This window comes from Oncorhynchus keta, chromosome 18 (assembly GCF_023373465.1).
Source record: "Oncorhynchus keta strain PuntledgeMale-10-30-2019 chromosome 18, Oket_V2, whole genome shotgun sequence".
In the NCBI taxonomy this organism is placed as follows: domain Eukaryota; kingdom Metazoa; phylum Chordata; class Actinopteri; order Salmoniformes; family Salmonidae; genus Oncorhynchus; species Oncorhynchus keta.
This window is the reverse complement of record NC_068438.1, coordinates 13,221,291-13,238,071: the sequence shown is the minus strand read 5'-3', so window position 1 is coordinate 13,238,071 and position 16,781 is coordinate 13,221,291. Positions and strand designations below refer to the sequence as shown.

The 16,781-nt window shown below is 44.4% G+C and overlaps 1 protein-coding gene across 1 annotated transcript; it reads right to left on the bottom strand.

The window, feature by feature from the left end:
• Positions 1-2,158: 2,158 nt before the first annotated feature.
• Positions 2,159-9,529, bottom strand: LOC118397306 (cdc42 effector protein 3-like). The gene is made up of 2 exons (XM_035791935.2): positions 9,376-9,529; positions 2,159-4,590 (listed from the first exon to the last, which is right to left on the bottom strand). The coding sequence occupies exon 2, from the start codon at positions 4,254-4,256 to the stop codon at positions 3,366-3,368; it is 891 nt and encodes a 296-aa protein (XP_035647828.1). The 5' UTR covers positions 4,257-4,590; positions 9,376-9,529; the 3' UTR covers positions 2,159-3,365.
• Between the last annotated feature and the right edge of the window lie 7,252 nt (positions 9,530-16,781).

Sequence of the window (16,781 nt, the reverse complement as noted above, 5' to 3'; positions counted from 1 at the left end):
AGAAAACACAAAATAAGGTGCGGACTCCCGGACGCACCTCAAAACCATAGGGAGGATCCGGGACTGAGGGGCAGCTCGGGACTGAGGGGAAGCTCGGGGCTGAGGGGAAGCTCGGGGCTGAGGGGCAGCCCGGGACTGAGGGGCAGCCCGGGACTGAGGGGCAGCCCGGGACTGAGGGGCAGCCCGGAACTGAGGGGTAGCCCGGAACTGAGGGGAAGCCCAGTACTGAGAGAAAGCCCAGTACTGAGAGGAAGCCCATTACTGAGAGGAAGCTCAGGCAGGTAGTAGGCTCCGGTAGATCCTGGCTGGCTGGCGGATCTGGAAGATTCTGGTTGACTAGCAGATCTGGAAGAGACTGGCAGATCTGGAAGAATCTGGTTGACTGGCAGATCTAGAAGATCATGGCTGACTGGCGGATCTAGCTGCTCTATGCAGACTGACAGCTCCTTGCAGACTGACAGCTCTGGCAGCTCCATGCAGGCTGACAGCTCCTTGCAGACTGGCAGCTCTTTGCAGACTGACAGGTCTTTGCAGACTGACAGCTCTGGCTGCTTCATGCAGACTGACATCTCTGGCTGCTTCATGCAGACTGACAGCTCTGGCTGCTTCATGAAGACTGACAGCTCTGACTGCTCCATGCAGGCTGACAGCACCCTGCAGGCTGACAGCACCCTGCAGACTGACAGCTCCTTGCAGACTGACAGCTCCTTGCAGACTGACAGCTCCTTGCAGACTGACAGCTCTTTGCAGACTGACAGCTCTGGCTGCGTCATGCAGACTGAAAGCTCTGACTGCTCCATGCAGGCTGACAGCTCAGGCTGCTCCGAACAGGCAGGAGGCTCCGGCAGCGCTGTAGAGGAGGAAGGCTCTGATAGCGCTGAACAGGCGGGAGACTCCGACAGCGCAGGAGGGAAGGAATGCTCTGGCTGTGCTGAACAAGCGAGAGACTCCGACAGCGCAGGAGGGAAGGAAGGCTCTGGCTGTGCTGAACAGGCGAGGCGCACAGAAGCCCTGGTGTGTGGTGCTGGAACTGGTGCTACAGGATTGAGGACACGCACAGGAAGCCTGGTGCGGGGAGCTGCTACCGGAGGACTGGTGTGTGGAGGTGGCTCTGGATAGACCGGACCGTGCAGGCGCACTGGAGCTCTTGAGCACCGAGCCTGCCCAAGCTTACCTGGCTCGATGCCCACTCTAGCCCGGCCAATAGGAAGGGCTGGTATGAACCGCACCGGGCTATGCACCCGCACTGGAAACACCGTGCGCTCCATAGCATAACACGGTGTCTGCCCGTTTGCGCAGGTCTCCTACCTGGCATAGCCATACTCCCATTAAGACCCCCCCCCCCCAATATTTTTTTGGGGCTGCTTTTCGGGCTTCCATCCGCGTCGCCGTGCTGCCTCCTCATACCAGCACCTCTCCGCTTTAGCCGCCTCTAGTTCTTCCTTGGGACTGCGATATTCTCCAGGCTGAGCCCAGGGTCCTTTTCCGTCTAATTCCTCCTCCCATGTCCAATTCTCCAAGTGGTGCAGCCTCTCCCACTGCAACTGCTCTTCACGATTAACAGGGAGAGTTGGCTCAGGTCTGACTCCTGACTCAGCCACTCTCTCTCTGAGCCCTCCCCCAATAAATATTTGGGGGTTACGTTTGCGTTTGATTGTTAAAATTAAATTTAAATTAAATAGGCGTACAGAGGCCCATTGTCAGCAACCTTCACTCCTGTGTTCCAATGGCACTTTGTGTTAGCTAATCCAAGTTTATAATTTTAAAAGGCTAATTGATCATTGGAAAACCCTTTTGCAATTATGTTAGCACAGCTGAAAACCTTTGTTCTAATTAAAGAAGCAATACAACTGGCCTTCTTTAGACTAGTTGAGTATCTGGAATAACAGCATTTGTGGGTTCTACTACAGGCTCTTTCTTCTGAAACTCGTCAGTCTATTCTTGTTCTGAGAAATGAAGGCTATTCCATGCGAGACATTAAAAATCAGCCATTTCCTGCTACAATGGTCATTTACAACATTAACAATGTCTACAATGTATTTCTGATCCATTTTAATGGACGAAAAATGTGTTTTTCTTTCAAAAACAAGGACATTTCTAAGTGACCCCAAACTTTTGAACGGTAGTGTGTATAAAAGAAAGGAATGATACAATGGTACAGCATCTAATTCCCATATTTATTTCATACATTACAGTTATATACATAACAATTGGAGATACACTGTAATTTAACAACGCAATAGAAGAAAATGCTGAAGGATTTGATTCAAGTCCACAAATTGCACAGCTGTTACAAAAGAGAAACCTTCTCTGGTCATCCCACTATATTTAAAGGATGTTGAAGAAGCTGCACATTTCTGATACTTTGATTCTAATGCACTTTAGCCCCCAGAAAACAACATTTTGACCTCACTTTTTGCCCTGCTCGAACTGCTGCATTTTGGGTGTCATTCTTATATATGCCACTAGATGGCAAACTAATACATAGCATACTCCAGTCTTGATCGTATTGTTCTGACAGAACAGTGAAATTCAATCAGATGTACATACAGAATTTTAAAAAACGTGTTCTTAGAAGAATATCAGCAATATGATATTTCAGGGGTAAAAAACACAAACCTTGAAGGCTTTTTAAGTACATTAATTGTATTTTCAGACAACTACGTTTCATTCTATCACAAAACTACAGAGCTTACTTAGAGAGTTAGTGAAGTATGAATTATGCTGAAAAACATGTAAAATGATAGTCTGCGAAAACTTAGACAACATTTGGGTGGGAGAAATGATTGTCTCTCCCCCATTGTGATTCTGAATATCAAAAGACAAATGGTTGGTTCTGAAGCTGCTGTGTATCCAGTCTGGATATTATATAGTCCCACATTTACAGCCGTCTTAAGTCCCAGGCTTTTTAGCCTGTCAGTCCTGGCACTATCCTCTGTCTGTCTGTCTGTCTGTCTGTCTGTCTGTCTGTCTGTCTGTCTGTCTGTCTGTCTGTCTGTCTGTCTGTCTGTCTGTCTGTCTGTCTGTCTGTCTGTCTGTCTGTCTGTCTGTCTGTCTGTCTGTCTGTCTGTCTGTCTGCCTGCCTGCCTGCCTGCCTGTCTGTCTGTCTGTCTGTCTGTCTGTCTGTCTGTCTGTCCTGCCTGCCTGCCTGCCTGTCTGCCTGCCTGCCTGTCTGCCTGTCTGTCTGTCTGTCTGTCTGTCTGTCTGTCTGTCTGTCTGCCTGCCTGTCTGTCTGCCTGTCTGTCTGTCTGTCTGTCTGTCTGACTAGCCCAATCATCATTAGGCTATATGGAGGATGGTAAAAAAAAAAGTGTACCAGACACCTCTCTGCACAGCAGTGTCTAAACCCCTTTCCCCCCATCTGCTCACAAATCATAGTGGTCATCAACACTCTTGTAGCGGTCCATGATCCTCAGCACGTCCTCCAGGATGGATGGCCCCAGGTCCAGATCCAAGCCCATCAGGGACTCTGAGCGGGAGACACCGGGAGAGAATCTAGGGCACACGGTGGGCGACTCACTCCGCTCGCTCCTCAGGTCCTCATTGCTCAGGCCAGCGTCTGAATCCAAGCTCAGCCCCCTCTGAGGTTCCAGGGGGCCACAGCTCTCTGACATGGAGTCCTCTGAGGAGACCTCTGAGAAGGAGCCTGAGGAGGGCACCAGGTGCCTGAAGGAGGCAGAGTAATTAAGGTTGTGGCAGGGGTCCATGTAGCAGCCGACACCCTGATCACACACAGACATGGAGTGATGCCGCTGCTGGTTGTGGTCGTTGTGGTTATGGTTGTTCGGCTGAGGTTGGTGCTGCTGCTGCTGCTGCTGCTGTTGCTGATGGGACGGGGGGGTCAAGTCCTCCAGGTGGAGCCGAGGCGGCTTGGGAGGGGCCTGCTCGGGGGCGATGAACACAGGCATGGAGATGGTGCTCTTCAGCAGGCTGGTGGAATGGTGGTAGGGATTGCGGTGGTTGTTACAAGAGTGGTTGAGTCCTTTGTCGTTCATGGGGTAGACTTCATCCAGCTGCCTCTCCATACTGTGGGACCGTGGTAAGCCGTTCAGGGCGGGCAACATGTCCATCTTGCCCTGTAAAAAGCCTATGTCTCCGAACATGTCGCCCTCTCCCTCCAGCCCGACATGGGCACTGTGGCGCATGTCCCCTAGCGGGGGGCTAATCATGTCACTGGACAGGACGTCTCGCAGCTTGAGCTTCTTCCCCCGCTTGGGTGTGGTAGTCTTTAAGTACATGGACGTCTTCGCTGGCATTCTGTTTCCCAGAATTCAGTTTGTGAGGGGATCGTCTCTCAGTGATGAGATTTGCACCTCCTTTTAATATGATTTTTGTAAATATTTTTTTTCCTTTGTCCTCTTCTTAGTAATCACAGTGGCATGTAGGCCTTGACCTGAGATCAACGCACTCTCAAAAAGTCACCATTATTCAATAAAGGTGGTGGGTGTTCCAGCTTCAAAACCTCCCTTCTTCCTTATTCTTTGTCCTCTCTGAAGATGAAGAATCCTTTGGCTATCTTTATGTCTGCTGTTTCTCTGACAGGGCTCAGTTGCTTTGGGAATGTGACATCAAAACGCTAGTCTTGGAGGTCTGTGGAGACACAGAGAGAAAGACAGAGAGATTTACAACCTTGGAGCCAGAGGACAGAAATACAAGGGGAAACACTTCAAGAATCTGTGTGTTTGCTGAGGGGGACTGGCTGAAACCACCCAAAATGCCTATGGTTTCACATGGCAGATGGTGTGTGCTGATTTGAGGTTTGTGTGGGGTGTTGCAGTGAATCACACAGTAAATCATACATCCTTGGGAATTTGTTGTGCATTCCAAAGACTTGCTAGACTTTTGTGGATACACAATTTTCCAAGGAAGTTATTTGTTCAAAAGCATTTTGTGTGCGTCTCCCTGTGTCGTAACCTGTTATCAGGACCTCTTTGTGTTTCCTCCAGAGCTGTGTGCACATTACACTAACAAGCATTTAAATGCATGTTAACTGTAGCCTTTTTCTTCAAACGCCCATTTGGATGACAGACATAAAAAAAAATCAAAAGTTGCTCATCATAATCTGTGGTCTTTTGCATAGCATCTTTATTCCTGCTGATCATACACAAAAGTATGTGGACACCCCTTCAAATTAGTGGATTCGGCTATATTTAAAAATATATATTTTTTAACTAGGCAAGTCAATTAAGTACAAATTCTTATTTACAATGACGGCCTACACCGGCCAAACCTGTGCCAATTGTGCGCCGCCCTATGGGACTCGCAATCCCGGACGGTTGTGATACAGCCTGGATACGAACCAGGGTGTCTGTAGTGACGCCTCTAGCACTGAAATGCAGTGCCTTAGACTGCTGCGCCACTCAGGAGCCCCAAAATGTCAGTCACACCCATTTGCTTACAGGTGTATAAAATTGAGCACACTGCCATGCAATTTCCACAGACAACCATTGGCAGTAGAATGGCCTTACTGAAGAGCTCAGTAACTTTCAAAGCGGCTGTTTTTCATGGATCGGGCTAGGCCCCTTAATTCCAGTGAATAGAAATCTTAACACTACAGTATACAATGACATTCTAGATGATTCTGTGCTTCCAACTTTGTGGCAACATTTTGGGGAAGGGCCTTTCCTGTTTCAGCATGACAATGCCCCCTTGCACAAAGTGAGGTCCATACAGAAATGGTTTGTCCAGATCAGTGTGGAAGAACTTGACAGGCCTGCACAGAGCCCTGACCTCAACCCCAACAAACACCTTTTGGAACTCCCACTGCGAGCCAGGCCCAATCGGCCAACATCAGTGCCCGACCTCACTAATGCTCTTATGGCTGAATGGAAGCAATTTCCCGCAGCAATGTTCCCACATCTAGTGGAGAGCCTTCCTAGAAGAGTGGAGGCTCTTATAGCAGTAAAAGGGGGACCAACTCCATATTAATGCCCATGATTTTAGAATGAGATGTTCAACGGGCGGGTCTCCACATACTTTTGGTCATGTAGTGTAGTTCGTGGCTGTGCTCTAAGCTGACTCACTGGTGATACTGCTGACTGCATTCAGCTGACGACATTATCGTTAATCATCTCAGTTAATGGAATCCCCACCAACCCGAGGACTTTACTCCTATTTAGCCATCATCTTATATTCCAGTAAACTGTTTTGTTATGAAAACTTTCTTAACCATGAATCCTGTATTTAAAAGTTAAAACAATTTCAATGTCTCATTAGGTTTGAGGTGATTTGTGTATGAATCATATCCTTTAGGAGTTATAGTACTGTTTTCTACCACAGCAAGTCGACTCCTGGCATCTCTAACCGTTATGTCAATTTTAACACGAGCTTCACATATGAAGCTGCTTGAGGTCTTTATAAGAGAGGTGTTGAGACTTGTTGGTGATGATTTTCAGTGTTAATTGACCGCAGAGTCATTAGCCACATTGTGACAAGGCATTGTGTCACTGAGTAGTGACAGCAGATGCGGGCTGATAGTGAAAGATTGCACTGGCAATTGGACTATACCATTTCTGTGACACACCAACAGACATGATACAAACAGCCTACTATTCTCTGAGATAAACAGAGAGATAAAATTATCTTTCTTGAGTAGGAAGTAAACAATATTTCACCCTTCTATCTTTATATTATGTGTCTGGCAGATTGTATGCAGGGAAGGGAATCTATAAACATGCTGGTTGACAAACACAACACAACAGGGATAAAGTGCTGTGCTTGCCCATGTATGCTGACAGTCCTGCTACTGCATGACAATGCTGTAATCCTGTCCTGCTCCCCTCTTCATTCAGAAGGTCCTGGGCCCTGCTCCTCACCTATTTATGGTGAGGGATTTACCCTAATTCCATCACAGAGGAAGTTTTATCAAACGCACGCACGCACGCACGCACACGCACACGCACAGACACACACACACACACACACACACACACACACACACACACACACACACACACACACACACACACACACACACACACACACACACACACACACACACACACACACACACACACACACACACACACACAGACAGACAGAGAGAGAGAGACTACTGATGAGACAGCTGGATGAAAACTGACAAAAATGTTGAATTACTCATCACAAAAGTGACAGATCTATTGGGCTCCCGAGTGGCGCAGCAGTCTAAGGCACTGCATCTCTGTGCAAAAGGCATCACTGCAGTCCCTGGTTTGAATCCAGGCTGCATCACATCCGGCCGTGATTGGGAGGCCCCATAGGGACTGTCGGGGTTTGGCCATCATTGTAAATAAGAATTTACTCTTAACTTGCCAAGTTAAATAAAGGTTCAACTAAAAAAAATATGCCTAGATATTTCTTGTTAATTTAAATATTAATGGGGATATTTAAAGGTCCAATGCAGCCACCTTCAAAAAGAAGCAAAGAGCAAAGAGCAATTTCTCAAGCAAGAATTCTGGGAGTGGTCTGAGTGGGGAGGGGAAAACTGTAAACTAGCTGTTATTGGCAGAGTGGTTTGGAACTCTCTTTCTTATTGGTCTATTAACTAATTTACTGCCTGGTGATGTCACCAACTCCATCCCACCAAAACAGGCTGAAATTTCAAGTGTACTTTTCAAATAGCTATTACACTAAAAATGGCATTATCATCCTCTTCAGAACATCACAGTATATTTCCAAACCCATAGTGTGGAAATATATATAAAACACAGGAAAATCACGATTCTGACTGCATTATGTTATATTTTGTTAATATTTTCCTGAACACATATGGAACATAATTATTCAAGTCAACACCTGTTTGTAGTTTATTTCTGCCAAATATGGTTTCCATTTGCGTTGTGTATCAAAAGGTTATACCATTATACCACCAGTTCCGCACTCCTTGTTACTTCTCAACTCGACCAAGGAAAGTGGCTACTAAGAAGTTGTGCTTCATTCCTTGTCCTGTGAAACTCATAATTCGGCCATCCCAATGGCACGCAGCCCCCTAATCAGAATGCGTCTTGCGTAATGTGGTTGACATTTTGCTTAGTTTTTCTCTCTACTGATGACCAAAACCAGGCCAACAAAATAACCCAACGCCCAATCTAGGAATTATTCTACTAGTTTATTTTTCAGTAGGTGCAATACATTATCCAGACGTTTTTGGAGGGAATACTCAGGCTATTGCGCAAACGTATTGCCTGTCAACTTTAACGTCATTAATGTATGTTGTGCATTGTTGTGCATATTATATAGCCTACCTAGACGGTATAATTTAATCAAACCAGCAGTGAATTAAATCAGTTCAATGTTGAAGAGGTAATACGTAAGCATCGATATGTATGGCCAATGTAATTCATTTGTCATATGGCTTGTGGAAAACAGATTTCTGTGTTTGAAATTAGATTGTAGAGAGAAAGGCTCTGCTTTCTTTTCGTGATTAAGGTCCCATGTTCTTGTGCCCTTGTGTAACAGTCTCACTCAGACCCATACTGGTTGAACCAACGTGGAATAGACGTTGAATTGGCGTCTATGCCCAGTGGGTGGGTTGTACCAACACAAACCTTATGTAATAGTTAGGCTCTGAGATCATCCAATTCCCGGACATCCCCCAGTTAACTATTTGGTAGGCTACCACTGTATACCTGCTAATCCACACACACAGCTCGGCTATTTTAAACGCGATTATTTTCTGAGAGCAACACATAGGTTTACGTTTGTAGGTCTATAGGACACACGCTTGAAGGAGTAGTCGTTCACGTTTATTGAAGAGGCCATTGATTAGGGTATAGCAGAGGACTACTATATAAGGCTGTAAATAATGGAACGATGTAGGCTACAGTATTATATGGTTATAAGGAATATACCCAAACAAAAGTACGAACATGTGTATGGCAAACAACTGAATTTAAAGTGGCTTCTTCTCACGGATGTATTTTATATCTATTTGATAGAGCGTTGTGAGGGTCGCGTGGCTCACACTGGTTGACAGCTCTGGTAGTGGAACACCCTGTTATATCATAAGCACTATTTATTACACTTGTAATCTTCTTAACCTATTAGATCCATCATAATCAGATGCAGACAGTGGTTCCGACACATCGAATTGTATCGGCTACCAAATTACGCACATTTAAACTGCTCATCTCATGTGAAGACTGTCATTTCAACACATTTTGATTTCATTGTTGGTAATCAAACAGGGGTATACATGATTCTCATTTGCAGTCATGCAGGCTAGCGAAATATAACCTATATATTATTTTTATACTTTAGGTAAGAGATATTCAGACAGAACGGACAAGTGACAATAGCTTGCAGCCAAAATTACTTGTGAAACAACAGTTTTAATTTCGTAATAATAGCCTAAACAGAAGTAAATAATAGATTATTGAGTGAATACTTGCCTACCTTGTAAAGGAATAGCTATATTTCCACAGTGAATAATCACGGAGATGTGTCTATAGTCCACCATTAAGGCGTCAGCTTCTCTGGTTAGTTTAAGAACAGGTAAACCTCTTACTGCGAACTGTTTCTGTAGTCGAGGAGCCTCGCAAACAGTTTGAGTGGAGAAGCGAGGGGGCGTGATGATTGTGAATGAAGAAAGTGAAAGGCGATCCTGTGATGCGCGCTCTTGTGTGCAATTAACGATTGCTAAAGTATAGTAGGCTAAATAGCATGCAGCAACAGATGATTCAAAAACATTGTGAAAGTAAATTCATCACACAATCTATTAAATCTTTGGCTAAGCATAACACATCAGTTTTTAAAGTTCAACGAAGCACAAACATTTGATGCGCACATTCTGCATATGGGCCAACCAATTAAGCATAGGCCTAATCATTTTGAGTATGTGATATTGTGAAAGTCAGCCTTTAAAATGGAACCGTCATTGCTTTTCCCGTCTCTGGGGAACTGCCTTGGTGGCCAATAACTACCGAGGCAGGCGTTCTGTCCCGCCAGATAATGAATCTGATTGGAGTTCATCCGAGCCGGTGCTTCTCTCTGAAAGTGAAGTGACAGCACTGTTCGCCAATTTCATTTGTAGACTTTACCTGATGTCCTGCATGCGGATTTTTTTTTGACACAACCCAAAGACCTGCGTTGTTGCCTTGTTCACGTAGACTAACCTATGTTTCGACCTAGGCCTACTCTGCCTATGTGTTTAAGGTTTAGTACATGCCATCTAGGCTACATCTCATACACACCTGGTCTACTGTTGCAAGAATAAGGTTAGGCTATATTTACTCCATAAGAACTTTCACCATGCACAACAACTTTTATGTCTCAATTCAGCACTTTGAAAAGTTTACAGGTAGGCTATTATGAAGGTAATTAAAGACAGTGCGCTATTTAGGTAGCCCAAATGTTGGCACCATAAAACTACCCCTTTAAAGTCAGAAATAAGGTCGTCTGCTGGTCTCAGAGCACTACAATCCGTGCCACTCCATTTAGTAAAATTATACTTTACATTGGGTCAACGCGAATTGTAGGACATATAGTATCCTACATCTCGATCGCACCAATTTGCTTTGACCATTTTATACTGAACAAAAATATAAACGAAACATGCAGCAATTTCAAACATTTGACCGAGTTACAGTTCATATATGGAAATCAGTTCATTTAAATACATTCATTGGCCCGAATCTATGGGTTTCACATGACTGAGAATAAAGATGCATCTGTACACATTTCCTTCTCATAGAGTTGATCAGGCTGTTGATTGTGGCCTGTGGAATATTGCCCCACTCCTCTTCAATGGTTGTGCGAAGTTGCTGGATAATGGCGGGGACTGAAACTGTTGTACACGTCGATCCAGAGCACCCCAAACGTTACCAATGGGTGCCATGTCTGATGAGTATGCAGGCCATGGAAGAACTGGGACATTTTCAGCTTCCAGAAAGTGTGTACAAATCCTTGCAGCATGGGTCTGTCTGTGCATTATCATGCTGAAGCATGAGGTGATGGCGTGGATGAATGGCACGACAATGGGCTTCAGGATCTCGTCAAGGTATCTCTGTGCATTCAAATTGCCATCGATAAAATGCAATGGTGTTTGTTGTCAGTAGTTTATGACGTTGAAGTAAGCAAATCGCTTGCCCACACCATACCATACAAGTGGTCTGGGGTTGTGAGGACAGTTGGAAGTATGGCCAAATTCTCTAAAACGTTGGAGGCAGCTTATGGTAGATATATGAACAGTATACATTCTCTGGCAACATCTCTGGTGGACATTCCTGCATTCAGCATGCCAATTGCTTGCTCCCTCAAAACTTGAGACATCTGTGGCATTGTGCTGTGTGAAAAACTGCACATTTTAGAGTGGCCTTTTATTGTCCCCAGCACAAGGGGCACCTGTGTAATGATCATGCTTCTTGATATGCACAGGTTTCAGGTGGATGAATTATCTAGGCAAAGGACATTTAAAAAATAAAAAAAACGTAACCCTTATTTAACTAGGCAAGTCAGTTAAGAACAAATTCTTATTTACAATGACGGCCTACCAGGAAACAGTGGGTTAACTGCCTTGTTCAGGGGTAAAAGGACAGATTTTTACCTTGTCAGCTCTGGGATTCAATCCAGCAACCGAAACCCAACGCTCGAACCACTAGGCTACCTGCCGCCCGAAATACTCACTAACAGGGATGTAAACAAATTTGTGCCCAACATTTGAGAGAAATAAGCTTTTTGTGCATATGGAACATTTCTGGGATCTAATGTTTCAGCTCATGAAACATGGGACCAACACTTTACATGTTGTGTTTATAATTTTGTTCAGTGTAGTACGATATATTAAGTTATACTGTATGATATGCTACCTTTGACTGCTTTAGCGTGATATGCTACATTAAGTTATGGGTTAAAGTTAGGGTTAGGATTTAGGTTAAAGGGTTAAGGGTAAGGGAAGGGTTAGCCAACGTACTAAGTAGTTAGTTGCAAAGAAGCTCAAAAAAGTAGTAGGTAGTTGCAAAGTTGTTAATTAGCTAAAATGCTGAAGTTGTCAGTTCGCATTATACGCCCATTCACCCCAATCAACTTCCCTCCCGTCATTTTTATAAAATATTATACGTTTTGCTACGAGGCTAGTCTGATACGTTAGGTCTTCAAGACTCATACTGACAACAGAGCATTAACTGATTTGTGGTCCATGCGTTATGCTTGCAGCGTAGATTAGAAACATTTGTTTCACAGTCGGTATTACTCTTCGGGCGGGTCTGCAAGACAAACATTTTTTTCTGCTGAATTGACTTAACACTGTAGAATTGCATGCAGGCAGAACAACCCCAAAAAAATCTCAAAAAAAAATCTTAATTTAACTTTTATGGTCTTGTGGTTTAAATGCTCATTAAAGTTCAACCCAAGAACTTGCCAGTGGAATTGTTGACAGGATTCAGAACACACACACACACACACACACACACACACACACACACACACACACACACACACACACACACACACACACACACACACACACACACACACACACACACACACACACACACACACACACACACACACACACACACACACACACACACACACACACACACACACACTTCCAGCCTTTGAAGTGTTGGGAGAATCAGTACACAAGATAAGAAATGACACAGGCCAGAGCAGTAGACTGATAGTAAATGTGGATAGATCAAAGACAGTACAAGCACACTACAAAATGGGAGAGATTTATGAAAACGGTTGAGTAATTGGGGACACAGACAGGGTGGTGTAAAGTCAAGAGGACCCCCTCAAAGGTTGTGGGTGCCGTGTCCCTCCACCCCCACCCATGCCTCTAATCTGTCTGTTCTGCTGTGGATCTTCCCTGCCTGTGATGCTGGGTTTATCAGGGGGTCATATGCCGCAGTTCTTCCTTGCTCTGTGGGTTCAACAGGTGGCCCCTCCCAGTCTGGGTTCTTCCCACAACTCCTCAGAAAGTCTCAGATGGCTACCTAAATCCATCAAGGGCTCCATTGTTGATAAGAGAACACTAACAATCATACAGTATTCGATTGAGCAGGATTTGGGCAGTGAAAGTCACGGACAATGAACAGATGAGCAACAGAGTGACCTCACAAGCAGGAATCCTGGGAAGTGTGTGTGTTCATGTCATGTGGTTTCCATTATAGACAACTGAGTTCTTCAGCTAAACTCGAGAGAAATTGGGCTGCGAAGCTCCATTTGGAAAGGATGACTCAAACCGGGAAGGTGACGAAATAATCAGGCAGTCAAGTTGTACTAAGTGTCAGAGTCTGAGGCAGCAGTAGCATTGACTCACTCACAAATGAACTGCAACTGTCTACCCAGTTTAGAGTAGGATGTGCAAGTCAGTTATGGTTATAAACTCACAGTGAAAAACTACTGGACACTTTTGCATCAATAGAAATCAGTAAGGAAGGAGAATGGCCATCAATGCTTATGTGTTGGTATTGGTGTATTTCAGTTTTTTCCAGTCTAATTTAAAACGTGTCGTAAAAAGACAGTCAGTCTTGTTGACAGACAACTAGAACATTTCTGTGAAATTAAACAAGGAGACAATTAACATTGATTATAGAATGCCTTATTGAATTAACTTTGAAAATTCATTCTTGGTCACTTTTTCCACACACTTTTTTCATTGGGTGTATAGGCCTAGCCTGTGAAACACATAACAATGAATGATGAAACAGGAGGGTGCGAGGCAGACTAAAATAGCAGACAGTGAAAGAAGGATGCTGAAAAAGTAGCCATCCTCCACACTACTGTACACACAAGCAGGTAGACAATATGGAAAGCCAGTCTCTCTGTCTCTTCTCTCTCCCTCTTTTGTTTCTCACTCAGACACACATTTTATATTTTAGTCATTTAGCAGATGCTCTTATCCAGAGCGACTTACAGTAGAGCGCATACATATTTCTTTTGTACTGGTCCCCCATGGGAATCGAACCCACAATCCTGGCGTTGCTAGCACCATGCCGCACTCACACACACACACACACACACACACACACACACACACACACACACACACACACACACACACACACACACACACACACACACACACACACACACTTCCCTTTAAGGAAGGCCAGCCATTCCTGTCTCCTCCCTTTCCCATCATTCCCTCTGTTCCCCCACGACAGGGCCAGGGTGGATTCGTGGGTCATGGATAAGGGCACGATAGAACAAACAAACCAAAATAGACAAAAACAAAGAAAAGAGGAAGAGAATAAACTCTACATGGCCAAACCTGGGCGGAGGGCTACTTGATTGGTAGATGGTACATTGGGCTGGAACATTTTTATGGAGGAAAGATGATTTACTAAACCTGATTTGATAGAAGTCGCATGCACACACACACACACACACACACACACACATTACATTTACATTTACATTTACATTTACACACACACACATACACACACACACACACACACTACTAAGAGTGAACCTGGGAAATACTACAGCTGAGCAGTAAGATGAATAAACAGAGCTCACGGCTCATTGAATATGACCAAGTCTCAAGGGGATGGAGGGCACAATACTCCAGTGAGTGGGGTGGCAAGTTCACACAGTGAGAACCCAGAAGGCCTTTTCACAATTTCTCATGCCAACGTTTACCCTGAAAAACGTGTTTTTGGAGCAGAGGGGCGTGTTGGAATTTGGGTGCCAACTCCAGCTGGATTATATCTTTCTCCAGTTCCACATATGGATTCTGGGTTTGTGTGCTTTTGACCACAACAGGATGGGGAGATATCCATGTTGAATGCTGGCGGCGTGTGGAGGGCGAAGGCCTTATAAATTGACAACACTTGTTTTCTTAATCACCATAAATCAGTGCTGCTTGTCTTGGTTGTATTGTAGATCATACAGTGCATTCGGAAAGTATTCAAACCTCTTCCCCTTTTCTACATTTTGTTACGTTACAACCTTATTCTAAAATTGATTAAATAAATAAAAATCTTTATCAATTTACACACAATACCCCATAATGACAAAGTGAAAACAGGTTTTTATTTATTTTTGCCAATTTATATATATATAAAAAGATATATAGTATTCAGACACTTTTCTATGAGATTGGAAATTGAGCTCAGGTGCATCCTGTTTCTATTGATCATCTTTGAGATGTTTCTACAACTTGATTGGAGTTGACCTGTGGTAAATTCAATTGATTGGAAATTATTTGGAAAGGCACACACCTGTCTATATAAGGTCCCACAGTTAACAGTGCATGTTACGGATACCAGTATCCTGTGTCTGTATCCTGTGTTCTTTTCTCTCCTTCTCCCCTCACAGGTGAACATCATCACTCCCCAATCAGTCACCAATCCAATCATCAACCAGAAGACACACCTCCTGTTTCCTACCCTATCACAGTTAATTTCCCTTGGTTTAAAAACCCTGTCAGTTGTTTGCTCTAGAGCTCAATCTCTATGTAAATGCCATGTCTGTAGGTCTCTGTGTTTCACTCGCTCTTTGTGTATTAACACCTCTATTGTATGAGCACCTCCATAGCACTTTGTCCTCACCTGTAAGTATTGTTTTGGTTATGGTGTTTGTTTGCTGGTGGGAAAAGGGGGAACCAAGACAAGTCGCCCATGGGCATACACTACCCGTAGGTAGAATTTGTTAAATACTCTAGTTAGAACTGGGCGGACCACCCACTGTATTTTTGGTTAGTTAGTTAGCTGTTGTTAAAGTAGGCTAGTCTAGCTTAGGGGTGTTTTTGAATACTTATTGTTTCTTTCCTTGGGTCCAGCTCAGCCCCTTTTCCTGCTCCCCCCATTACCGTGTGTTTTACAATAAACCCTGAGTTTGACGGTAGATTTCACTTGTCGTGGTTATTTCGTTCTCACTTTTACTTTGTCACTATTATAAATTGCATGAGTTATGTTACGGGTCTCATTACCATCCCCCCCCCTAGACTGTCGGGCCAAAAGGGATTCGTAACAGTGCATTTCAGAGTAAAAAAACAAGTCATGAGGTCAAAGGAATTGTCCATAGAACGCCGATGGTGACAGGGCTCCAGAGTTCCTGTGTGGAGATGGGAGAACAACCATCTCTGCAGCACTTCACCAAGCAGGCCTTTATGGTAGAGTGGCCAGACAGAAGCCACTCCTCAGTAAAAGGCACATGACAGCCCGCTTGGCGATCAAAAGGCACCTAAAGTCTCTCAGACCATGAGAAACAAGATTCTCTGGTCTTATGAAACCAAGATTGAACTCTTTGGCCTGAATGCCAAGTGTCACGTCTGGAGGAAAGCTGGCACCATCCCTGCGGTGAAGCATTGTGGTAGCAGCATCATGCTGTGGGGATGTTTTTCAGCAGCAGTCAGGGTCGAGGGAAAGATGAACAGAGCATAGCACAGAGAGATCCTTGATGAAAAGCTGCTCAAGAGTGCTCAGGTTCACCTTCCAACAGGAGAACGACTCCAAGCACACAGCCAAGACAATGCAGGAGTGGCTTTGGGACATGTTTCTGAATGTCCTTGAGTGGCCCAGCCAGAGCCCGGACTTGAACCCGAGAGAAAATATCTGTGCGGTGATGCTCCCCATACAACCTGACAGAGCTTGAGAGGATCTGCAAAAAGAATGGGAGAAACTCCCCAAATATAGGTGTGCCAAGCTTGTAGCGTCACACCCAAGAAGACTTGAGGCTGGAATCGCTGCCAAAGGTTCTTCAACAAAGTACTGAGTAAAGGGTCTGAATAGTTATGTAAATATTATATTGCCATTATTTATTTTTTATATACATTTGCAAAAAATGTAAATAAACAGCTTTTGCTTTGTCATTATGGGGTATGTTGTGTAGATTGATGAATGGGGAAA

Excerpts from the sequence above, each read along its gene's own strand:
- LOC118397306 (XM_035791935.2), bottom strand. The coding sequence starts at position 4,256 with ATGCCAGCGAAGACGTCCATGTACTTAAAGACTACCACACCCAAGCGG.